Here is a 27,033-nt window from a genome sequence, read left to right as displayed (position 1 = left end):
ATATTCTCGTTTAGTAGTCTCTCATTTTGTTTAAGATATATTATTTGGATTATAAAGAAAGTTATGCAGTGCGGGGCCCGTGGATGTATAGATACATGCTTATATTCATCACAATCGTGTGTTCCAAGTTCCAACGGTCTCGGAAAGCGCTTGTGTTGAGCTGAGAAAAGAAGGGGTTTTTCATGTTAGTTCAGTGAGCTCACGCGCGTCGAAGAACAATCGTCGACAACGGTACGATCCGGAAATCTTCGACAACCAAAAATGGCGTTTCTCGCATAGTATATCGGCACGTTAAAGTCCATCCTAATTTTATCAACGAGTGGAGCAAGCTGTTTCAAAGAAAAATCGTGTAAATCAAGGAATAGCGTTCCTTCGGAACGGTTCCATGAAATTTCGTGTTCAGGAAGTTGCTTCGCAGTATAACGACGTAAATATCAGTTCGCATACCACAACGTTCTTACTTTCTTACGTCTTCAGTTGTGCGAGTGAATGAATAAAACAATTTGCGTTTATAATATTTATTTCGGTGACGTGAACTTCGTTCTTAACGATCAAAATTTTTGCATAATTTCGGAATTATCCTTTTGCGTATTCTTTGAATAAACCTACTCCAAATCGCGCTCTTTCAACGAAGATTCCGATTGGTCACTTCATTAACTATTGACCAATCGACGAATGCTCTTCGTACAAAGTCTACACAATTTACGTACACACATTCTAGAAACTAAATTATCTATTATCTTACGTTAGAATGACTTCCATCGATCATAAACAATTATCCTGTTAAGTCGTTTAGAACCACGTCTGTTAGCGCCTGCCAAATCTTAATTAATATTGTGGAATATGCCAAAAATTTAGTGATTGACAATACAAAAATTCGGCAAGATAAATGTGGTGAAGCTGCAAGGAAAGCAAGTAAATTTCGTATACATCAGCTCTGTAGGTGCAAGTCTGTAACGTCGATATCTATCTGTGCTCTATTAAAGTTTCCCACGAAACAGTGAAAGAACTTATTTTTTCTATTCTTGTGATTAACTAATTTCTTGCAATACGTTCTTACAACGTTAGTATAAAATATCATACATAGTCGAATATTAAAAGTGTATTTTTGTTGCTCGGTAATTTTGTTCTTGCTGGTTTTATATTTATTTTCGCTATTTACGTTATATCTCGAAATCGAATTTTGAAATCGAACATTACACGATAAACGTACGATACCACAAGAGAATTCGATTCTATCGTGATCGTAATGTTCGATAGCATCGTCGGTCGAAGTTTACTTGGTTCAATGTAAAATTTTTACATACTTACGCAAGCTTCACCGGTCGGACAAGGTTTTGAGAGAACAGTGATGTCATAACATAGTGTAGCGTAACGAAGCAATTCCTTTGGCACGTGCAATTGATGTCACATTACTATAAGTATCATATTAGTAATTTGATTAGTAATAGGTTGATTTTTGATGAGACGTCTTTCGCAGATAAAGAACACGAGAACAGAATGGCTGAACTGCAATATTATTTCTACGCTTTCTTGTTTCCTTTCTCTTGCCTGTAACCGTAAGAGATTTAATGAATGCAAATAATGAAGTAGCGGAGCGCTGGATTTTCATTTTAACGGATATAAACTACATAAGATGCATCGATGATTAGAAACATAGCAGTGTACCGACATTTACTTTCACCATAAGATATATTTTAACGAACTCGCGGGGCAACAGTATCGTGCAATCAATCGAATCTTTTACTGATTTTGGGAAGTCAATAAATTATTATGTTGTACTCAAGAAAGTTCGATATTGCTATTATCTCTTGCCCTGAACATATTAAATCACTTGATTTATAGTTCGTGTTTAATTATCTCGAACTATTATTTTTTAATTAAGAATATTATATTAGTAGTAAGTAAGAATTTATACGGTATAATTTGTTCAATACACAATAGGAACAAAAATGGAATCGACCGAACAATTACGACCAGAAGAATTAGTGGGTCTCGTAGCCCGGTCTGCCGAGGGTACGGCAGCGAAAGGAATGCCTATCAAAGGACACGAAGATCTCTGGGTGGAAATTCAAGCGAACACTTTCCGAAATTGGGTGAACGAACACTTAAAACACGCGGTCGATGCTGCAAATGGTCCTGTGATCGACCTCGTTGAAGATTTTCGCGATGGTACACGACTCTGCGCTCTTGTCGAGGTACTTACTAAACGACGTCTGCCTCGATGGAATCCTAGACCAGCTAATCAACATCATCATTTAGAAAATGTTTCAACAGCCCTTCAAGCTATCGAGGCTGACGGTGTGAAACTCGTCAACATCGGTGAGATAAATTCTCTGTTACGCTAATTTCTCACTTATAGAATACGATACAAATGTTATACCAAGTACATATATGTATACGATTACTGTAGCAAGGAACGCGTCACATTATCTAATAATCGTTTTTCCATTCTAGTACTTCTCCTAGATGATTTGTGTATAATTACATACATGATTCCTTGATTCGTTCGATTTACATAATTATGTGCTTTTGATCAATTAATTATGTAATTTCTTTCTTGCTAACTGGTTGTAAGGAACAGAGAAACTTTATCTACTAATCGAATGTGCCATATAAACTACAGATTATTTTCTTCGATAAAACATCAAGCAATTAAAATGTTCGGAATCATATATATATATATATATATATATATATATATATATATATATATATATATATATATGTAAAGAGAAGCTCTCGGTGGTCAGTGGCAAAATGCACAAACACATGGCTTGTATGCGCTATGCTATGAGTCACATCACGATAAGCGTAATAGTTAAATGTGGATCATCGTCACAAATGTATTTTGTATAAACTTATATATACAAGTAAATCCATACATCACATTTTTTAATAATATTTTTCGAAATTAATGTTTTAACAGTGCTATAACGATAACATTTATGCACAATTAAACTTATCTTTCGAAATGAAAAATACAATTGTGACGACGTTGCTTGTAAATCAAACTTCGAGGTCATTGCCTTTCTGGTGTTCTATTGGCGCCTACGAGATCATGGTCTAGCACCATTACAATTACACTTCATGTGTGTATCCAGCAGCTAATATAATTTCTAGCGCGTAAGTGCCTTATTAAGGGTCTTTAACACGTGAAGAAACTTTTATAATTTTTTTAACAATACTTACTTACACTTAATGATGGCAGAGTTACTAACATTAAACCTCAGTTACGGTAATGATCAGCTTTATCTGTATAGTTTCTTTTTATTGACAGAAATTTAAATAACTTAAATAATTTTAATCTTACACTTGTTCTTTGTAGGTAACGTAGATATCGTCAATGGAAATTTGAAACTGATCCTTGGTCTAATATGGTCGCTCATTGTAAGGTACCAAATAGGCAAGTCCAAGTTCCCACCAAGGAAACTTATGCTTGCATGGCTCAAGGTCAGTACATATATGTAATTACACCAGTAACTTTGAGTAGATTTACTCTTATATATTTTGAGTTACACGCTGATACATAGGAGCTGATTAAGTCTTACGAGCTAAAGGCTGTTTTTTTTATGAATACATACACATTTTACAGACGGTCTTGCCAGAATGTAGAGTCAATAACTTCACTACAGATTGGAATTCAGGCGTATACCTGAGTGCGTTGCTTGATTATTGTCAACCAGGTCTATTTCCCCACTGGCGTCGGCTCGATCCTAACGATAGGTATACAATTGCAGAATCTTAACTTTTCTATAATTACTTTACAAATTACAAGTTAGAAATTCCATAAGAAATTTTATACTTATAGCGTGTATAACTGTCGAAAAGCTATGGAGATTTCAAAACGTGAATTCGATATACCTATGGTGTTGGAACCAGAGTATCTTGCATCTCCATATTTGGACGAATTATCGGGAATGACCTATTTATCATACTTCATGAAGGAAGGTTCGCCAGGTTTTCATGCAACATTACGATGGGTTAACTCACAATTATCTCATCCAGTACAAAATTTTACGGTGAGTGAGTACTTCTTACACTGGTATGAGATCATACTACGAACATTTTTCTATTTTCGAATTATTTCTTACAGACCGATTGGAACGACGGGAGAACTTTATGTAGCATTGTCAGAAACTTGGGTGGACCAGCTCCTGTTTACGATAAAATCGATACCGATCCTTCTGCATGGGAACATAATATACAGATGGGTAAATAGCATTTATGTGTAGTTACATGTAAGAGAGTATTTTCACTCTCTTTGTTTTTCCTTTTTCACTTTATTGTGCAAAGTACTATGTTTACTTTATATATTCTTCAAAAGGTATTGACGGAGGCAAAAAACTGGGCGTGGAGCCTATTCTCAAGGCAAAAGATATGGCAGATCAAAACGTAGAACATTTAGGCGTTATGGCGTATGCGGCAAACTTTCAATGGGTAAAGCCTCGCCCTCAAGCGAGCAAACAAATTGTTGTTCACATTGATAGCACTTCCGCTAGAGTGCAACAGCCGGTTAGTTCGTTAATTATTACCTAAGAACTTATTTGCTTTCATTCTTCCAAGTATATTGTTATATGTATTAACAAAATGTAACAGTGATTATAATCATTGCTTTTAGGCGCATTTCAAATTAGAGATTCTTACCAAAGAAGTAAATACAAGAGAAGTACGTGGTGAAGTGATAAATCCGAGCGGACGGATAGAATGTAGACTCACGTGGAACGGAATTCATGGGAAAGGAACCTTCATACCTACTGAAGTCGGAATGCATAAGGTTTGATTCGATAATTCTAAATACATTACATGTTGCGCATATTATATGAGCAATTAATACCCGAAGTTCATTACTGTTTGCGTCACAGTTAATGGTATATAACGATGGAGAATTAGTAGATGGATGTCCCTATTACTTTAGAGTTTTACCTCCTTTAACCAAAATTAAATCGCCTGGTATGGATCCGTGCGCGATAGGATCTATCGTCGAAGTTCTAGTCAACAGTTACGGTAAATATTTTATGTGAAATAAATGAGAAATTATATCAAATTACTTATATTTATAAAACAAATAAATTTTAGGAACTAGTCATGATGGCATTGATGTGACTGCGTGGTCCCCCACTGGAAGATCTCTGTCGTGTCCTGTCAAAGAGAATGATGGAGTTCATACTGCGACATTCCAACCTGATGAGACAGGAGAATGGAGTATCGCGATAACTCATAAAGGAAATCACATACAAGGTGGACCATTTACATGCTTTGTATTTGATCCTAATGGAGTAAAGGTACGTCAGTTTTTATATTGTATATTTTCATATTTATTTTATTGAATATCGATGATATTCAGTAAATATTTGTAGCTACTGGATACGGAAGGTGCTTTGCCAAGACAACCATTTTCATTTACCGTTGATGCAACAGGAACCGGAGGTCTTGGCGATGTCATAATAGATTTAGTCCATGATAAACAGTCCGTTCCTTTCAGAGTGGAAAATCTTGGACATATGCAATACCAAGTTTCATTCGTCCCATCAGAATCTGGAAAGTACAGAGTTTATGTATACTTCAATGGTTCCGATGTTCGAGGTTCTCCATTTTCTATTCGAGTGGGAACTCAAAAAGGATCGAAAAGGTCAAAAGAATCTAGTCTCGAAAGATCTAAATTATCTTCGTTGGAAAGACGAATGAATGGTTTGAACGTTTCGGTTGGAACTGATCGATCGAGTCCTGTACAGCAGAAAACTTATTCTTCGCCTACGTACAAATTACCCAGCCCAACTCAACGAGTACGCGAATACTCTCCCGTACAGCAAACTACCTCCACTTATAAGACATCGAATAATTATTCGTTGGAAAATTCTAGCTCGACATACCATACATCAACTTCTTTTAATCATACTCGATCTCCAAATCATAGTCCTGTTTCACGAAATCTTCATAGTCCATCTATGGTTAAAGATACGAAAGAAATTTATTCTACCACTACATACAATCATTCAAGATCTCCGACTGTACAAAGTCCTAGCTTTATGAAAGAATCGAAAGACGTTTATACGTCCAATACAATAAGTAGATCACGCTCTCCAAATCCAAGTCCGACTGTACATGATCCAAGATATTCGCCAGTTATTAAAGAATCTCGAGAAATTTATAGCTCAGGATCATTAAAGCGATCTCGGTCACCGAACCGAAGTCCAATGACATATCGTAGCGCGACTCAAAGTCCTATCAATAGAAGTTTCAGTCCAAGAAATAACGACAGAGACAACGGTTATAATAGGAAAGATTCTATAGATAATGGAACAGTTGATACAAGTAGCAACGTTAGAGTATCGTCAATGGTAGGCGGAACATCTAGAAGAGATTCGTGGGATGCTATAGAGAAAACAAAATCTTTGTTATCTTACGGCAGTTTAGAATCTCTTGCTAATCTAACCAACAATTCTGCTACAGCTGAAAATACGAATAACCCAAATTATTTCAATAACAATTACAAGAATACTCAAGGTTATAATTCAAAGAATATTTTGCATACTCACAATAGTTCCTCAAATTTTATGTCCACTCAGAAACTTTCAACTTCGGAGTACAACATATCTCAAAAATATAACAATGAAAGTCATAATACTCGCACACAAACGCATGGAATTCTTAAAAACAAAAATAATAATTATTACAAAAGTGCGGATACCACAGATGGAATTACCGAACGGTATATTAATAGTGGAATCTCTACTAGTTCATCAACGCAAGCTAGGGATTACGAACTTGCAAGTGGAAGTGCGCTTGAAACATTGCCGATCCATAGACCGGCTACTTTTATCATAGATCAAAGTATAGATCCGGATAAAGTTACCGTTAGTGTTTCTGGTAAGATTTTTTATTATATTATATTACTAGTACAGCACATCATATATTTTTCAATATAATTTATCCGATTTTAGGCCCAAATGGTAAAATAATTCCAGTACAGAAATCAACTCTCCGAGGTTTAACGTATACAATAACCGCCGAAGAAGTTGGAGAACATATCATTCAAATTTTAGTAAATGGCCAACATATTCAGGGCTCACCGTTCAGGTTTGTATTTACTGAAATTATTAATAAAGATATAATCACATAAAGAATTAAATCCTTTATTATATCAGATCGCAAGCATACAATGCACGTGGTATTCAGATTGGGAACATTCCGAATGGCATTGTTAATCAGCCAGTAGAATTTGAAAGTATGTATTTAAAAACATATATTATACAAAATAAAAGGTATTAATGCAAATTTATCTGTATTGTCCTGTATCTTTCAAATTTATAGTTGACGGATCTAATGCTGGATCTGGAAATCTAGAGATCCTCGTGAATGGTGGTCACGTAACTAGCTTTGTCAGAGCATTAGGTAGTCAACGATTCCTGGCATCATTTGTACCCCATGAAGCCGTTGTACACCTTGTGGAAATGACATTCAATGGCGAAGTAGTCCCTGGTAAGTCACTTTTTATTCGATATTTATACGATAAAAATCCGTTGCATTCCTACAATATAATAATTTAGTAAATTAAACTGAATGTAGTAGAAAATCTTTAAAGATAATATAGCGTAATAATATAAAATAAAATTTTAGATATTTCCAAGTTTAAAATATTTAAAGAAGATCTTTTAGACAATGATAATGTTATTTCTATTTCCTGAGTGAACGATTTTCTTCTCAAACTGCCTTAATGTATCAATCTTCTAATAGTAAAAGTGATTCATAGCTTTCTATATTTCTATAAAGAAAATAATTAAATAGAGATGGTATTGCTTGAGAATTGAATCTCTCTATTCGATAAAAGGAGTTACCAAATAAAGTTGTGCAATGCATAATATTTAACGAAAATGTTTTCTTACATTGTAAGAGTATAATCAGTACTGTTTATGAAATTTCTTATATTTATGTACGATATTATATTTAAATTTTGTACGAAAATTACATTTAATAATCTGCATGTCTTATATTATTTCACTTTTTTCGAGCACGTTTGTGCATACACACATACATATACATATACTGTCGGAGTCAACAGGTCATTGATCAGGTCATTGACTTGCGATTTCACGCATCCACGTGATGTTCCACTGACATATATACAACGTCATCATTTCCTTTCTTTCTTAAATTTTTTCCTTTCATTTATTAACTAAGCACAATGAATAATATCCCTATTTAAGTAGAAATATATTACTTTTGTTGTACAATATAATACGATTATACAATGTTTAGGTATTTCGGGAATTTATCTTATTGTTTGGTACAATCTTATAATAGTTTAGAACATTATTTACTATGACAGATTATGAAAGTAAAATTTGAAAGAATTTGTGCTACGCTACTGCACATCTACGAAGGATATTATTAACGATATAAAAAATTGCATTTTGCAACGGTAATTATACATTGCACGTGACCTACAATGCTGTAAAGAAGTTCGTTGGTGTACAGTTTTCCAATTGTTCCGAGCATTAAGATAGCTCAAAAACGTCATTTCTGGTTTTTAGAAAAAAACATGTTTAACATGAAAAAAATCAGAAAAAATTAAATATTCTGATAGCCTAGATTTTATTTTACAGTCTACGTCGTATAATATTTGTCGATAAATTACATTTAACAAATTCTTTTATATATATAACGCTAATGCTTTTCAAGTAGCATTTACTAGATGAAGTTTGTATAATATTTTTGTAATATTCAATCTTGTATATTATCATTAATTGAACAAGAATATCACGGGGAGAAGGAAACCGTAGGTGTGGTCACTAAAGTCTTTATATGCTTGTAGACGTATTTGGTTACGAACGAGGATAGTCGATCTCTGCCTACATAGAGGTAAACGTAATTCGTGTAACTGCACATACTATAATGATGATTATGATGATTCTTAAGATTTTCTAGAGAATATTGAGATTTAATATTAATATGTAAATATATCGATATGTCATGATATATAGCTACTATTAAGACAAAATGTATTCGATAATGACCTGGATATCTTTTTACTTTCTTGATATGTTTAAATAATGAGTATTTTTTTAGTTATATTTCTAATAATAGTAGTCTATAATAACTATGAAGAACAGCTGTTCTTATGCGATCATTTGTAAAGCCAAATATGTCCTGCGCCGTTATTATTTATCACGAGAGAAATGATTGCGGTTGTTTCTATTCTAACGCACCACGAAGAATAACTTATGGTTTGACGACATGTGGAATGCGTCTTACATATATTTTTCAATTTCTTTATTTCAATTGCTTTCTCTTCTCGCTGTTTCGTGCTATTTTAATTCGATTTCCCTAATTTGAATTTATTTCTTAGTTATTTCCAAAATGTTGTAAAAGCACATCTATCGATTGTAATTAGAAATACGTATGTTGTTAAGAATTTATCTAGATATATCTACATATCAAAAAAATATATATACATACTTGCAATGTACCCATATACATAAGTACAATTTCTAAATGCAAGTGATGCGCAAATTACCGTAACGCTCGGTTAGAATATGTACTAACCATGAAAATTTCAATTATGTATTAATTACATCGCTACAGAAGAATTTATTGCGTTTATAGGATGGAAATTACGATACTGTGTTTATATAACATCATTGCTTTCGTGCCAAATTATGTATTCTTACATTACGTATAATTAATTCCAAATTATTATTGCATAAGTGATGTAACATTCATTACGATATTAGATTTACAAATTAGATTTGTTTTTTTAGATTTTTTTTCGTTAATCGTATTTAAATCAGTAGTTAACAATTTAAGAGATATTTTTGAAAATATTGAAACGAGTTTTCTTCCGTATGACCCGTTATGTCGGGGAATGCAGCGAATCATGAACCACAGTCTCTTCGACATAACTCCTGGCATTAAGAATGTAGCGCAAGACAATTCGGAACGAAAGGAAAGCAGGAAATCGTGTAAAACATATCGAACGCTTTTTAATTGCCCTTTTTACTTTTCATACATATAAAAAAACATTACTAATCTTGTCCTTTTTACATTAACAGACTTCAAAAGTATAAGATGTACTTAACATAAAATGTCACAAACACTGGCGAATTCACTTCCAAACTGTCCTATTATTGAAGCGATATATCAAATTTATTATGTCAAATTGGAATCTCCTCGCATGATTGGTTATAAAAGATGGCAATGCCAAATTACTAATAAAGATAAAGCTCTAGTTTTCCGACTCTCTCTCAAGGAAAAACCGAACGAACTCGACCGTCACGAAATTCCAATACATGAAAGCTATATTTCTTTTATACATCCAAGTATTGTGTTGTGATATTCGTTTAGTGTAGTAACAAAAATGTGATTATTAAATAGAATCGCGATACATGGAAGATTACACATTTGTTTCGTTTGTATCGAATAATGATAATCATTACTCTTGTCTAATCGCTAATTATACAGTCACACTTTTTCCATAGTTATTTTAAAGTAATTTCGTATTGAATGCAAATAGTGAAATTTCTATTTGCGGCCGGCCTTAAAGTATCGAAATACGCAGATCAGGTATCCTATGAACGTGTACTGTAGTACATACATAATATACTGTAGCCGGTCGAACGAGCAAGAAACGGATGGGAGAACATACTCGTATCATGTCCATTTAAAACCCTACTCTGATTTATACTATAAAGTTAATTTCTAGTTAAAATAGTCTTTTTTTCTTGGTAAAAAATCATCGTATGAAGGGGGAAAGATCATAAAATTCGAAATGAAAGTAAATGTGGAATAAAATAGATACAAGGGAAAAAGTATGAAAGAGGATTGTTGAATGTATACCAAGAAAAGCACGGCCCTGGTTTTGGGCCTAAGCAGCAACCCAGTAGTAGCAGCAGCTACACCCGTCTCGTCGCTTGACTCTGAGTCTGTCTCGATTCTGAGTCGCGACCTGCTGACGTTTCTTCATCAAGAAATTAAAGCTATAAAGTTCTCTGACTTTCTCGATCATTCGATCTTTCTTCTCTTTTTCGTCTTTGTAGTTTACAAATGATATTTAAAATGGATTTCCAACGGAATCATTCGCAATTAGTGTTCAGTAAAGATGGAATGATCATAATCGAATTAGTGCGCGAGCGATTGTGAAAATACTCAATATCTGTTCGTGCTTATGGCCGAGATCGAAGTGTATTCCATAATGGAACCGTATTATTGACCGATAGATTCGATTTGTGTGTTTCGATTTCCTATTTTGAAGTTTAGTACCCTTATAACGTAATTCAATTCTACCCTTTCTCCCTTAAGTTTTTCAGCATTTTTCAGGTATCTTAGTTTAATATTAACAGTAGTAAAGGTAATTTGGTTTCTTGTATCTTCTTACAATTACCATAAATGTCAAATATTCTCATGTCAAATTCGAATAAATATAATCCTAACGATTTTCCCGCGATAATTATGAAATCTATTTTCTTCTTCACTTTACGTTATGCTTCTTCTTATACTAACTATAAAGGTTAGGAAGCACCTGATTGGAGTTACATAGTATTGCCGGAAAATTAAAATTTTACTCAAAGTGATGCAGTGTCATATATAAATTCTTTTATTATTTCTAACAAATTCATGGTGTATATTGAAACAATAATCGATTAAAGATTGTTACTATATTACTATGTATATATATATGTATATATTTTTGCAATTTTATATATACAATTACTATCTGATAAAATTATAAATTTACAGGATCACCCTGGCGTGTGGGCATTATGCCAGCCCCAAAAATGTCAGTGATTGGGGATTCCATAAGATTGGTCCCTGCTGGTAGTCCAGCACTTTTTGAACTTTCTGCTCTTGGCTTTAATAGTAATGAAATTGATGTACAAATTATAAGTACGTATCTAAAATTAAGTATATTTCCAGATTTGATATTATATTTATTAATTACTTCGTATAATAAATATATAATAATTATTTCTAGCACCTTCTAAGAGACATGTACCAGCAAAAATTGATGAAGAGTCAGGAAGACCAGGAGAGTTTCGCGTTGAATTTACTCCAATAGAAGTAGGCAGTCATCTTGTAGAAGTAACCATCGCTGGACAAAAGCTACCGGCAGGACCACTAGTTGCTAAGGTGTACAACAGCAGTTTGATACAAGTTACCGATGTACCCAGTGCTGTTGTTGGGCATGCCTGTCAATTTAGAGGTAACTAAAGATAACGAATTATAGAAGAAAGAATATAATACATGCCAATCTATATCCTTTGTTAATTTTATAGTTGATGCTAGTGCGGCTGGTGAAGGACAACTTGAAATTTCTATCAATGAAGGAGAAGTACCCAATCATGTTCAAGTAGTAGGGGGAGGACGTTGCCTTGTTTCTTTTACACCAGAAATTGCTAAATCACATTACATTGATATAAAATTTAATGGAGAAGCAGTGAAAGGATGTCCTTTTATTTGTAATGTATCTGATACCAGTAGAGTAACTTTAAGTTTAAATCACCTGGAATTAATTCCAGTAGATCAACCTGCTAGTTTTCATATGGGGGTTGATGGTAGTGGCAGTGCAGAGCTTGCAGTTTCTGTAAGAGGTCAGTAAGAATATCATATTATAAATTTCCCAGTACTATTTTATGTGATGCTAGGAAAGCGTATTCTTTTTAGGACCAAATAGTGAATTGCCCGTGAAAGTAACTGGAGATATAAAAAGTGGTTTTACTGCAGAATTTATTCCAAGAGACGTCGGTGTTCATTCGATTAGTGTTGAATATAATGGTCATCCTGTAAATGGCACACCATTTTTAGCTAAAGCATTTAATGCAGATAAAGTATTAATTGGCCCAGTAGCTAGGGGTAGTGTTGGTCAACCTACACATTTCACTGGTATGTAGAAAAGATATTTAAAAATTACTTCTGTTCAATTTTCGATTTTTTGTTACAATTCTTTACAAAATATTTATTGCTTTGATAGTTGATGCAAGTCAAGCTGGTGAAGGAAATTTAGAAATTACGATATCAGCTCGCAGTCAGAACATACCTACTCAAGTCACCCCACAGGGAAATGCTCGGTTTTCAGTTAGTTTCGTACCATTCGAGGCGTGCGAACACATAATTAATATAGCCTTCAATAAACGAACAGTACCAGGCTGCCCGATTGTAACTCGGGTAGGTGGTGATAGTCATGTAACTGTGAGTGGGCAGGCATTAAGCAGTGCTGGACTAGGACGACAAAGTTATCTTACCGTTAGTAATGTTGCCGGTAGCTTAGAAGATTTAGAAGTTAACGTTGAAGGTATGTCTATCTTCCTCTTATTGTCATTGACATTGACATTTCCTACTGTAATTGTATATTAATACGTGTATCCTGCATGTATATCTTTCAGTTCAAAGTTGTATCTTTACTGTTATCACACAAATGTCACAATTTTCACAGCAACATCATACCCTACGATATTCTTTTATTGTTCCAATTCAGTATTATAAGATTTTTGCAAATGTTGCACAGTGGTTTGCCGACAACCGAAAGTATATATATATAAGCACCTTCCATGTTGTATTTATCACTTACATAATAAATTTTTGACTGTTTGTTACATTTGTTAGTAATATTCGTGTAATGTATATCTTGTCTGTTAATTATGGTAGAAACTTGCACGAAGTTCTGCCTCTGTGTTGTCTATCTTGTTAATCTCTAGCTTGAGAGCAATTCTCTCTCTGTTGCAGGTCGGCCAGCTTTCAGACTACGACATTACTAGACTTCTCAAACACAACTAATCTCATTTTTATTTTAGTAATGGATTATATGAAATAACTGGTGGTGGGTTTTTTATTTAACGTATACTCTAAAAATATTGTATTGAGATAGCTCATTATGTCGTCTCCATGTTCTTTTATCACTAGTTACCACTTTAGAATATTATAAAGGCGTCGGTTTTACCTTAATATTCGATTGTTAAAGCAGTGACTAACACTTCCCAATTTTACTGTTAACTACTAAATCAAAGTAAGCGTGACAGCCATTTTCGTGGTGCTATATATATCTTAATTTTATCTTTATCATAGACTCTGAATGTGAAACCCGTATTGCTTTAGCCGATGTGCCAACATGATCATTTACTTGAGTAGTAATTAGCTATTAAGTATAATATCAACAATGCAAAAATCGATCTTTAATCTATTTCTTAAATTTTCATACATTTTGCTTGAGTTACTTGTTTTATATAACTTTGCAGTATCTAATATAAACTAACTATCAATTTGAATTCAATTACCAGACAATACAAGCAGACTAATACCTTATTGAATTTTTATTTAAAAAGCTCCAATGATTAGTTCTTTCATAATAACATGTCTGTATATATATACATATATCGCTTTCTTTAGACAATGCTTATCATAATTAAATACCTTAACATCAGAAAAGAACTTGATAGACTCGCATAAACGCTCCACTGTTCACTTTTGGTATCCATGTGATCCACCCTAGTAGTTGGCTGACTAAATTGTATTAAACAACTAACCGGCGGACTTGATAGGACCCAATGGACAGGCTGTACCCGCTCAAGTCACTGACAACAAAGATACAACGTGCAGCGTAGCATTTACGCCAAGAGTAGTCGGAGAACATAGAATTTCAGTAAGCCATCGGAATGTTCCCGTGATTGGTAGTCCATTTAGCTGCAAAGTGTATGACGTGACTGCTATCAAAGTGAAGGATTCTAAACATGGTGTTATTGGAATGCCTGTAACTTTCTTAGGTATTGTTGCTATAGTTAATAATATATTGAAATTTATTATATATTACATATATCGAGAGTTATTTGTTGATTTTCTTCTTTCTCTTTTTAGTTGAAACTAGTCAGGCAGGTCCAGGAAACCTGGAAGTGACGGTAAACGGTGGTCGCGTACCTACATCTGCTCAAGCTCAAGGTCCTCACACGTATGCAATATCGTTCACACCTCGGGAACCAATTGTACATACTGTGGATTTAAGGTTTAATGGAGAGGATGTACCTGGCAGTCCCTTTAGTTGCCAGGTATAATAATTATTTTATTTTTTTGCTCTTGTAATATTATTACGTATTTCTATTTATTATAGTTGTTTATTAAAAATAATTAACTTCTTTGAAATGTCAGGTAAGCGACACGGCGAAAGTAATAATAACTGAAGGACTTGAAAAAGTGTCTGTGAATCGTTTAACAACGTTTACAATAGAGGCAGATTCCTCATTAGGAACTCCTACTGTAGAAGTTCTCTCACCAACTAGAGAAAGTCTACCAATTCATGTCAAGCAAAGTGGCCATGGATGTTATACTGCAGGATTCACACCTAAAGATGTTGGTATGTGAATGAATATGAAACGATGGCAATGTAAAGGATATCTAAAAGAAAGTACATAAAATTTATAGGTGATCATAGCGTTGAAGTAAAAATAAATGGATTGCATGTGGAAGGTAGTCCATTCTTAGTAAAAGCTTACAATGCTGATAAAGTAAAAGTAACAGATATAAATAGTGGTGTTGTTGGTAAACCGGTCTTCTTTAGCAGTAAGTGTAATATTTCCTTATTTCATTTCATATATTTCATACATTAATTATATTTATACACGCATGTTTAATTTTAGTCAATGCTAGTCAAGCTGGTGCTGGCAATCTTGAAATTATTGTTGCTGTAAATGGTAAGAATGTGCCAAATTATGTGCAAAGCGAAGGAAATGCAAAGTTCAGAGTTAATTTCAAGCCACAAGAAGCTGCTGTACACAGTCTTAGTGTTCGCTTTAATGGAGAACCTGTCCCAGGTAAATACAATGAATCCAAATACATAACAGTTATGTATTAGATGCCTCAGACTCAAATTTAATGTTTTATGTTTAGGCTCACCATTCAGCTGTAAAGTAGTTGGTGCAGGCCAAGCCATAATTACAGGTCACAATTTAAAAATGGGAGCTGTAAAGCAATTAATTTCCTTTATTATAGATCCACAAGCTCCTTCAACAAATTGTGACGTAATTGTAACACCACCATCAAACATATCACTTCCTATTACAATAGAACCTATAGATGGAAAATATAATATCAGCTTTGTGCCTATGGAAGTGGGCAGACATAATATCAGCATATTAGTGGACAATGAACATGTGAAAGGCTCTCCATTTGCTTGCAATGTTTATGATGTTACAAAGGTAATCTATTTAAAGTGTCACAAAATATCGTTTACTTGGACGAGTTATCTCACTAAAAATTCATGCAGGTACACGTATCAGGTCTTTCTGAAGCATTATTAGGTCAAGCAACGACATTTACTGTTGATGCAGCAGAAGCTGGTGAGGGGACATTGGAATTAGTAGTGAGCACGGACAATAACACAGTTAAGGCCGAAGTAGTTGCTTGTGCTCGTGGATTATACGATGTAACATTCGTTCCACAAACTACTAGTACTCATTATGTCAATATTAGTTTCAATGATGATAATGTACCAGGTTAATAAATCTTTTTCTTTTCATCAGATTTTAATTAATATTCATTAAAAGATTAGTAATTTTATATGTCGTCCAATAGGGAGTCCGTTCAAATGTCCAGTGATTAGTACAATGTTAGATGGACCATCTATGATTCGTGTTGGGAATACAGCATATATGGACTTAGAAATGCCAGGATTAGAGGGGCCTGTATCTGCAGAGGTTACAGGTAAACTTATGTTTCATATATTAATATTGTTATATGATGCATCCTGTAACATTATAATTCAACTGCGCGTCTGATATAGGCCCCGATGGTATAATTATTCCGTGCACACTGACGAAATTATCATCCAATTTATATCGAGTAGAAATTCGTACGCGACAGGTCGGTACCTACAGCGTAATATTCAGTGATGGTCACAAGATAATTAGTTCTCAGACACTTCAAGCTTTCGATCCTGGAAAAGTAACAATTAAGGAAGTGTCAGATGTAGTTTGTCATCGACCAGGAACCATACTAGGTATAACGTGTAAAATATAATTTTATATTAAAATAGATATAAAATATTTCTATTCTAAATAATTCTTTAAAATTTTGTAGTTGTTGCACCAAAAGAAGCCGGACCCGGAAAGTTGACCGTAAATGTACGCGCCGCTGGAGCTGATGTCGATAGCGTAGTTAGAGAAGGAGAAAATGGCCAATACGATATAATGTTTCATCCTACGCGAGCAGCTCCTCATAAAATCCACATAAAATATAACGAAGTTCATATATTGGGTACAGTATTTATTGTCTATTTTTATAGTTATCTGTTGATATTTTAGTTCAGTTACATTATTCACTGTGTGATTTTTTGTTAGGAAGCCCATTGGATGTGACAGTTCGTGGTCCTACTGGAGGAAGAGAAGTAACTGCGACAGGATTAGGATTATACCAATCATGCGTTGGCAAAGTGACCTCATTTACTATCGAAACTTTAGGAAGTCCTGGGAAAGAATTTGATGTAGTAATTAGTGGACCACAAGGTAATGCAGTTCCAGTTCGATGTTATCAGCATCGAGATGGAAATTTACTCGCCGAGTTTACTACAAATACTGTCGGTATGTAATTTAAAAATGCAAGTAATAATACTAGTAATATTATTATACCTAATAGTTGAAATATTCTCATTTTATTAGGGACGTATAAGATTGATGTCTTACAAGGCACAAAGCCAGTTTTAGGTTCACCTTTTTTCTGCCAAGCTTTCGATATTTCCAAGGTGAAACTGCAAGAACTAGGACCAATGATAGTATCTGTACATGACCACATCGCCTTCAAAAGTATAATAATAAAATTATAAATACATGCATATATATTTTTTGTTTCGCAAAATAAAATAACATTTTTATTATAATTGTAATCGTAAATTGTTATAGTAATAAAAACAGATGCTGGAATGGCGGATTTGGATGTAGTAGCGACAAGTCCACTGGGTCAAGAACTTCCGTTACAAGTTACTCCGCTCAACGATGGTGCAGAGATGGTTGAATTTTCTCCTAGCGTACCTGGTACATACATGATTAATATCACATATGGTAAGATTAATATACATACACTTTAAGTATACACTAAAATGTTTAACTAATGTGAAAAGTACTTTAGAGAGATAAAGAAAATTATATTTTTTTTTCAGGTGGGTGTCCTATACCAGACAGCCCATTAATATGTACAGTTGATGCAGCTGGACAAGCTCGTGCAAAAGGAGAAGGTTTATTAAGCGGTCATGCCGACAAAACAGCACATTTTATTGTTACTGGCACCAGAAGCCCTCCAGCAGTTCAGGTACTTAGCAAGAAGTGTAATATTTCATTTGACTCACATTCTACATGGATATTATTATATTTTACAGTTTTATTCCTTTTTTACCGTGCTTTATTACGATCTATTACTATCCTTCTTTAGGTAGATGGCCCGGATAGCGTTTCGAAAGCGATAATTGAAGCCGGAGCTAATCCGGGTACCTGGAATGTGTCCTATGTCCCAACTGAAGTTGGGGTATTTGACATTCGAGTTGTTTCTGCTGGTCAACAACTTCCAGGATCTCCCTGGCATCCAAAAATCATAGATACACGGAATCTACGAGTAATTGGTAAATAACAATAATCTTTATTATTGTTGCTATTATAAAAATAATATATTAACTTTTATAAATATTTTCTTTATTTTTCTAAGGTGGCTGGCCGGCTGTATGCGATGATGTTGGGCGATTAAAATTACATCCATCAAATAAAATTAGTTTCGACACTGCTGAAGCTGGACCTGGTGAACTTACTGGAAAAATAGGAGAGCATATGTTGTCTTTTGAAATGACTTCAAATAATAGACTGAAACTCATTCCGCCAGAATTAAATGGTGGGGAACATCGTTTAGAAATATTATTTAACGGAATACCATTCCCAGGGGCTCCAAAATTAGCAATTGTTCAAGACATAGAGGTATTTAACTGTTCAGGATTATGTTTATACTATTATAACTGTAGCAAATTAGTATTAATCTCTTATTTTTAGCCGCCTATACAAGACACAAGTCGAGTTTTGCTAAGGGGAAGAGGTTTAACATCAGCAAAGTGCGGAGAAGAAGTTAGTTTCACAATAGATGGTTCTCAAGCTGGCACAGGCACGCCAAAAGTTCAGTTATTTTCACCAACTAGCGAACTTAATGTAATGTTACAACATTTAGGTAATTATATCTTTTATTTTTTATAACTATAATTTTTTTGTATTACGTCATAATTTGTTGTTTAAATTATGTTTTTACGTATAGGTGACAGCGTTTATCGAGCAAGTTACATACCATTAACGCCTGATCCTCTTTTAATGACTGTGTCTTGGAATGGAAGACAGCTGAAAGGATGCCCTTTGCAAATAAATGTAACGAGTGCCGCTGACGCGTCGCGAGTTATTTGTTCCGGAGATGGATTGAAACATGGTATAGTCGGTCAGGAAATAAGAAGTTTTATTGATACAAGACGTGCTGGGCCTGGTATGTATTATACTTCATTATTTTTATTATTTAATTGTGTGGGTTAAATCTAAATATCCTTTTATATTTAGGCGAATTAACGGCTCATTGCGTTGGTCCTCATAAAGTTGCTTATTGCGAATTATACGATCACGGTGATGCAACGTTTACATTGAACGTAAAACCTCAAGAAGCTGGACGTCATGCATTAACCATTAAATACGCCGGAGAACATGTCCCTGGCTCACCTTTTACGTTACGCGTTTCCGGTGCTCCAGATGCTTCAAAGGTATCGTAGGATCTACATTTTGATACGGAATATTCTTATTTCAATTTGAAATGATGCCCATGAACGAGAAAGATGAGTGGCGAAAAATGTTTTTAATAATAGGTTCGAGTTTACGGGCCAGGTATAGAACACGGAGTATTAGCAACATTTCAGTCACGTTTTATTTGCGACACTCGTGGAGCCGGCGCTGGTCAACTAACGGTGAGGGTTCGTGGTCCTAAAGGAGCGTTTAGAGTAGAAATGCAGAGAGAGACTCAGAAGGATCGGATAATCTTATGTCGATACGATCCAACGGAACCAGGTGATTATAGAGTCGAAGTTCGTTGGGCAGGCGTCCTTGTACCTGGATCTCCATTTCCCGTTAAAATCGTCGACACTCAAGACGAATTGCTAATGTTGACGCAGGTAATCAGAATGATGAAAATATTCAAAACAAAAAATATATCCAAACTATCCTTTTCCCATTGGTTTTAGAGTGGAGATAATTATTCAACAGGACATCATACTATTGCCTCATGGCGTGGATCACAAGCTATATTATAAATACATTGCGTATAAAGTTGTTATTATTTTATATGGACTAATAATATATTTTCATAATATATAACAATTCTGTAACTTATCTAAAATATATGCAGTAAAACAAATATTTTGACAACTGCTTTATTATATACAGTTTATTGTTTACATAAGAACACGGACGATCAAAACGTGCACGGAACAAAAGTAAAAAAGTGGTAAAAGATAACTGCCAGCCTATCTATTAGAATGCAATATATTTTATAAACAAATATACACTATGGCCTCTTTTTCTTTTCTAATTTACCAAGTTCTCTAAAGACTTGTTTCTTCAATTCTTTCTGCCGTTTAAGTTTTCGTGCTTCAGCGGCAGCAATTTTAGCTTGATGTCCCTCGATTCTTCGTTTAGTAGCTTCTTTAAGTTGTTTTTGTTTATAAGCGTAGTTGGTCTTAATCATTCTCATCAGCTTCGCAACGTTAGCTTCATTTGGTTCACGTATTACTGCTACTCTGCCTTTCTTGAAGTTTGGCTCGTGTTTCGATTTTGGCATTAATTTTGGTTTGTCTCGGTACGGGAGCTCTTTCTGTAAACTTCGGGGAATAGACAAAGGTTTGAACACTTTTACCATTCTCTCGATAGGTGTATACATAGAATCCTTGTTAGCAGGTGCGCGAATGTTCCTTTCTCTTTTTAATTGTCCAGTTGTTTTCATTCCTTGCCATCGATTCTTTTCTTCGACAGGTAACAGGAGCGATGTAACAGGATTATAAAATTTTGGAACGTCAATCTTATACCAAGTTCGACAGAAAACAATATCACTCAAAAGTATTTTGTCTTCGAATGTCGCACGGAAACATCCCTCTGGCTTTGATACAGCTTTCTTTATTTGACCGCGTATACCGGATACGGTTTTTATTCTAGCACCCTCAAATTTAGCAACTTCGAGTGCCGAGTTAAACATATCTTTTATAAAAGCTGTTTTTTTATAAATCTTCATCGGAACACCAGTAAGTTTCAATTTTTTCATGATCTGTGTGCTTTTATCCATCTCTACGATAGAACCTGTTGCCGCTATTCTAAAACCTGGTACCCTAGTGGCAACATCCTGAACTGCCAGGATTCCTGTACTTTGTGGTGTAACAGGACCCCAAAAATGTGCCATACAGGCAATATGTTCTGGAGTATATTTTAACATTCTATTTTTCAAGTTGTCTTCTAATTTTGAGAAAACTGGTAACGTCTGGAATCGACGCCAACCTATAGAAAGTATTAATGGATCTTTGCTCTTTAGGATCTTCGAATACCATCGATGCTTTTTTATTCTTGTTTGTACATATCCTATATTCTCTTCCCCATGTAACAACCCTCCAATAATTAATGGATATGTAGGATCCAAATTAGTAACCAGTTCACATGGCACAGTTTCAATTTCGACACGCACGTACATACCTGGGCGATAACCTTCCAATTGTACCCTTATGTTATCGTCTAATCCCTCAAATTCCGACTTATTTAAATTCGCTTGTTTTTCAACTTCAAGTTTCAATTCGTCGTAATATGTTTTAGATTCGCCGTTATCATACTCTAAATCAAATTGTTCCTTCAATTTTTTCTTCTTTTCCAAGAGCTTTTCCCTTTCCTCCATTTCATCCTTTATGGATTCTTTTCTACTTTCTGCTTCATGCTTTTCCCCAGTTTCCATATCTTCGAAATCACCGTACAATTCTTCGTCATTTACATCATCTAACTTTAAGAGTTCTTCTGCATCTTCCGATTCTTTCCATTTTCCGGTTACGAAACGATTTACTACAAGTATTTTATTTTCTTCGTCCAACCAATTCCGTTGAGTTTCCGGAAAAAATATACATTCCTCTTGATTTTGCAACTCTTTTTCTTGTACTTTTTGTTTCTGCTGCTCTTGAACGACACGGAAGATACCACCTATTTCGTCATTTTCGACCTCCATTTTCTCCACATTCTCATCCTCTTTCGCGCGGTTCCTATCGAACACTCCGTAAACGACTTTCATGAGATTTTTGTTACTTCGCTGACGTTTTTCGAATGCTTGTCTGGCTTGTTCGACTAAGTTTGATTTCCATTTTAATTCATCTTCAACTTCTTCGTCGTCCTCGATCTCATCAACTTCTTCCTCCCTCTTCTTCTTCTTCATATTATTAGCTTCGATATTTTCTTCTTCTTCTTCTTCCTCGGAAGTTTCACGAAAATCAGTTCCCTCTTCCGAGTCATCCATTTCTAAACCATCTCGTGAATCTCCGTCGCTTAATTCGTCAAAACTTTCGCTCTCGCTATTTATCCTCTCGCTTGTTTTACTTGAATCTAAATTTAATTGGTCGAGCGCTTCCTTAATCTTATTTTTTACGAAGATATCCGATTCCTTGCACAGAGAACGATAAACATCCGTGTCATTCGATACATTTGAAATTCTACCTTTTGTCAAATTCAGAGAGTTTTGCTTCGTAATAGATACGTCGTTGTCTTCCAGATTTGAATTATCTGACGAACTTTTCCTCTTTTTAACATTCTCTGGTTTATAGCTTTTACTTTTTCTCTTAAGGCCTTTCTTTTTATACGTTTCTTTCTCACCGTCATTGTCTGTCTGCAAACATTCAGCCTTCGCTTCCGCTTCATCTACTTCCTCATTCTCACTTTCTTCCTCTTGATCGCTGTTTAACTGATCGTCTGCGATATCTTCCTGATCGCTATCATCAGATACATCGGAGAAATTCTCCAGTGATTGAGAATCAGAAAAGAGAACCTTTCTTCTGATCCTGCCATTATTAATTATAGTTTCTCCCTTATAACTGTCTAAATCTTCGCTTACATCCTGTGACTTTATTGGAGCAGCATCGCTAAATAACTGTAGCTCGCTGTATTGTAACTTTTGGTCTAATGTTTCCTGTGTGTCCATTAAAGCTCCAACCAAGCCTGTTTCTTCTTCTTCTTGATGAGAATGGCTACCACCCAATTCAACATAAACAGCATCCTTGTCATATACTATACCACCAACACCGGAAAAAGGTGCATAAATTAATCGTTCCTTTTCTACTAATGCACGTTTCTTTAACTCTTCAGGCAAAGGACACGGATCTGGCAAAAAACTAACATCTTTGATCTTTAGATCGCCACAACCCGGAATATGTACGGATGTTTCTTTATTTAATGGAATTCCTCTCACATACCTGTCAATATTAACAAAAAATTAATATTAAAAATTAAAAGAAACATAATATTTACATATATATGTAATCCTTTACATACCCATATAAACTTATTGTCCTATCAACTTTTGGATTTTGTCTAATTAGTTCCGGAGATGTTAAATCTTCCACTCTGTCAGCTAAAATATAAGGATGCGTGGTACGCCAAGTCAATGGCCTAAATTTCATGACAGAAATAAATCTTGCTAAATTTTTTATTTCTGTACGTAAATATTCTCCATGAATTAATCCAGATAGATAAAATAATTTTGCTCCGGCATAGACTTCCGTCCAAAATCTTTGTTTCAACGTCTTTTTGATTTTCTTTAACTGTTTTGCATTTTTTACTAAATCTAAGTGAGTTAAAACACCCATAATTCTAGGCATACCATGAACTTGACAGATGTTTAGAAATTCAAATATTTCCATCTCAAAGCCAAAGGACGCGTCTACCAAGAGCAACACTAGGTCTGCTACTTTAGCAATGTCTATCATACTATTTAGATCATTGTTACATTCCATAAAGGTAATTCTTCTTTTCTTTCCAGAAACTACAGTAACAGGGCCAACTATATTAGTTAATGGTTGTTTCACGTAACTCTTAATGAGACATTGAACAACTAAAGATTTGCCAACCTTCGGAGGGCCAACAATAGCAACTAAAACCGGAGGAGGTTCAAGAGGAGTTCTATCAACCAGTGGTATGTGTTGTTTCTTTGTTTCTATATCCTGTTTCCGTCTAAATTGTCTCTCTGCCTTAATCGCAGAATTAAATGTAAATGCCTTTGGATTTTTCTGTTTATCCGTAAGTTCTTGAACATGGCTTTTCTTTCGTTTCTTTTTTTCCGCTTTACGACCGGCATTACGCTCTCTATGAGTTTTATGAGTGACATCGTTCCCCGTTTCACTTGACATTTTCAATTTCTTTATAAAACTTACTATTCGCTAATTGGTATTATAACATTAAGGTTATATTATATCCACGATACATCTTATACACATATTTCTGCATATAGAGACGGTATAATATTTGAAATAATTTCGATATTTCAACGATAAGCAGGTATTATAATTTGCAATACAATATTTAGAATACAAGAAACGCCACAACTTATAAATGTTTATCACGTGTTGTCTGCGAGGGCAGACGTTTGTCGTTTGAGCGATCGTTGCAAGAAGAAGGTTATGTTATGAAAACTATAATTTATGGGAAATGGAATTATACGAGACAGTATGAGAAAATACATTTCCAAGTTAGAAATTAATAAAGAATTCGATATAACGATCAAAGAAATTTATCACGAATAAAAAATATTTATTCTTGCATTCTTCGGTTAATATTTCATATTTTCGCCGCTAGATGATTCTAGTTATTCTAACTATGTATACCGACTACTTATTCTTATATACGTAATATCAGAGGTAACATTAAATTTTGTTTGTATCTCGTACAATGTTCGGAAAACACTACGTTGATAGAGAACGTAAAGAGTCGTTTGAAACAAAAACGGGGAGGGAGTTAACGCGTTAGGACAATATGTATCGTTAACACGGCCGCTACATTTTCCCCTGGGATCAAGCGATAGCAGACTTCGATTGAAAAGTCATCGATCAAAGGTATCTTAATTCGTACAATAGCCGGTGATGCTGTAAAATTTGGACGCATGATCGATCGTTCCATAGCATGGTGGCAAGGAGCTGGTTAACTGAACGCAATGTCGTTCTATTCTATGAAAGTAGAAACGAATAAAATGAAATTTCGAAGATAGACATGCAGTGACATATTGGAAAGGAAGGAACGTGGTTCTGCGGTTGTTCCAGTCCGCCGAATCGGCACGTGACAGCTGTCACCTTTGAAAATCACGGCTAAAAAAATTGTTTAATATATGAGCGCGGATCCGCGACGATTTACACTTGTTTTCAATTGAGACGCCCCGAACCGCGGCGAATTGCTGCGACGATTGGGGTGACTTTTAAATGGGAGTATAATTTTAGGGTGTGAGCATTCCCATTCGACTTTCTAAATGTATATATTCATTTAAGTGCGATGAGTTTCTGGCCACCCCCACTCTCGAGAATATACAACGTCCCTTTTCTGTTCGTAGCCCAACGTTTTCAACGAATATGGGAACTAACTGAATCAGAATTACACCGAAGACACTAGAAACTGACCGCAGGACGACTTTTCGCTTTTCCCCGGATCTGTGTTTAACACTATGGGCTTGTAATTCGAGTTGGACAACGGTTAATCGGAGAGTCGATTAATTGGCGAAGGGCAGGCTACGATGTGCCCATGGCACATATGGCATGGGACGAGACGTTCCATGACTCGCCGGATTTTCAGACATTCGTTTGGAAACGTGAAAAATGTTTCGCTATCGTTCGAATTGGTCGAAAACTGTTCAGAGAGGAAGAAGAAACGGAAAAGGGAGAAGCGAGGAAAGGTAAGGATCGAATTGCTCGTATTTGCAGATACGTAAAATCGCGACTAACCTCGCGAAACGTGTGTATTTCCATGTCCATAGAATCCGAGGTACGACACGATACAAAAGAAGAATTCGATGGTGGAGAAAGATTGCGAGGACAAACAAGGGTAGAACGTACGGTTCGTTGAATCGTAGGGGCTGATATTTATCATTCTATTCCGATCCTCGTAATACTATCGCCGATAAATTCTCGCGGATGCGTGGAGATACTGTAACGCGATCGCCGATAAATTCATATTTCCGATTGATCGGAGAAACTGCACCAACAAATCGTAAAGCAATCGAGCACGCGATCATTTAGATACGCGGACTGGCATATGCGTGCGCGTACGTTGCTTCGGACTCGAGCATTCCGAACAATATCAACCAATTATCGGACGATTGTGTCGCGGTGCCAACTGTCAACGTCGATGGTCAACCGGTCGATCGGCGGAGGGTGTGACCATCGGTCACGATCGATGGACGCGGTCCATCACCCTTCGGTCCATCGTCCGATCGAATTGCGAACCTTTGTTTTCGCAAGGAAGATCGCGCCGGACAAGTGTCGAATGCTACTAATTTTATGCGTGTTTGCTTTACACCGAACATTCGTTGTTTGTGCAAGAGATGGGCAAGCCATCGGACGAATCGACTGGACGCTTTCGCGCGTACTCGTCGGTCCGGCCGGAATTATGAATATAAATATTTGTAGGCCGAAACGAGCGAAGCTCCTCTTGTAAAATTATCCCTACCAGTTTCGCTCGTGGTGGATAGAAGCGTGTATAGAAGCGTGGATAGAATCGTGAAAAAATCACGCGGCAACCTCTTCGAATTGGACAGCGTAAGTGGAAGAAGGAGCGACCGCTAACGCGCTAAGTGACGGCGCGGTGCCCGTTCGCAGCAACACGAGCGTACACGAGCGACAAGATTCGCGACACGCGACTTCACGTGCACGAGTCGCGTGCAGCCCGGAAGCGACGGTGAAATACTTTGCTTCGATTTCGACAGCCTTCTCCTATCCACAGAGCGACGCGGAATATCGCGCTAGAACTCTGCCAGAGTATCGATCGAGCTTTTCGA

General features: G+C 35.5%; 2 protein-coding genes across 8 annotated transcripts; one reads left to right on the top strand and one right to left on the bottom strand.

Moving 5' to 3' along the window:
• The first annotated feature begins 182 nt into the window (after positions 1-182).
• Positions 183-20,397, top strand: LOC117234650 (filamin-C). 6 transcript variants are annotated; one of them, XM_033496056.1, is made up of 40 exons: positions 189-427; positions 1,945-2,322; positions 3,329-3,453; positions 3,596-3,726; positions 3,812-4,022; positions 4,097-4,214; positions 4,328-4,515; positions 4,622-4,777; positions 4,866-5,007; positions 5,080-5,285; positions 5,361-6,870; positions 6,945-7,080; positions 7,149-7,228; positions 7,315-7,482; positions 11,737-11,883; positions 11,972-12,199; positions 12,273-12,587; positions 12,661-12,879; positions 12,968-13,288; positions 14,532-14,753; positions 14,845-15,032; positions 15,133-15,337; positions 15,406-15,543; positions 15,621-15,794; positions 15,871-16,178; positions 16,247-16,475; positions 16,555-16,683; positions 16,763-16,978; positions 17,059-17,235; positions 17,319-17,558; positions 17,637-17,780; positions 17,877-18,035; positions 18,134-18,282; positions 18,403-18,589; positions 18,673-18,935; positions 19,008-19,179; positions 19,264-19,482; positions 19,554-19,750; positions 19,853-20,155; positions 20,225-20,397. In XM_033496056.1, exons 2-40 carry the CDS (start codon positions 1,953-1,955, stop codon positions 20,291-20,293), a joined length of 8,859 nt encoding a protein of 2,952 aa, XP_033351947.1. In that variant the 5' UTR covers positions 189-427; positions 1,945-1,952; the 3' UTR covers positions 20,294-20,397. The 6 variants fall into 6 exon arrangements, with proteins under 6 accessions (XP_033351952.1, XP_033351950.1, XP_033351947.1 ...); XM_033496057.1 differs by having other exon boundaries at positions 1,942-2,322; XM_033496058.1 differs by having other exon boundaries at positions 191-427; positions 6,570-6,870.
• Positions 20,398-20,399: 2 nt separating this feature from the next.
• On the bottom strand, positions 20,400-24,771 carry LOC117234651 (ribosome biogenesis protein BMS1 homolog). Of its 2 annotated transcripts, XM_033496064.1 has the most exons (3): positions 24,125-24,262; positions 23,550-24,039; positions 20,400-23,470 (listed from the first exon to the last, which is right to left on the bottom strand). In XM_033496064.1, the coding sequence occupies exons 2-3, from the start codon at positions 24,008-24,010 to the stop codon at positions 20,548-20,550; spliced, it is 3,384 nt and encodes a 1,127-aa protein (XP_033351955.1). In that variant the 5' UTR covers positions 24,011-24,039; positions 24,125-24,262; the 3' UTR covers positions 20,400-20,547. The 2 variants fall into 2 exon arrangements, with proteins under 2 accessions (XP_033351955.1, XP_033351954.1); XM_033496063.1 differs by having other exon boundaries at positions 23,550-24,771.
• Positions 24,772-27,033: the final 2,262 nt, after the last annotated feature.

The sequence above is a fragment of the Bombus vosnesenskii genome, unplaced genomic scaffold (assembly GCF_011952255.1).
Source record: "Bombus vosnesenskii isolate JDL3184/JDL3185 unplaced genomic scaffold, Bvos_JDL3184-5_v1.1 scf7180000013305, whole genome shotgun sequence".
In the NCBI taxonomy this organism is placed as follows: domain Eukaryota; kingdom Metazoa; phylum Arthropoda; class Insecta; order Hymenoptera; family Apidae; genus Bombus; species Bombus vosnesenskii.
This window is presented reverse-complemented; position numbering and strand designations above follow the sequence as displayed.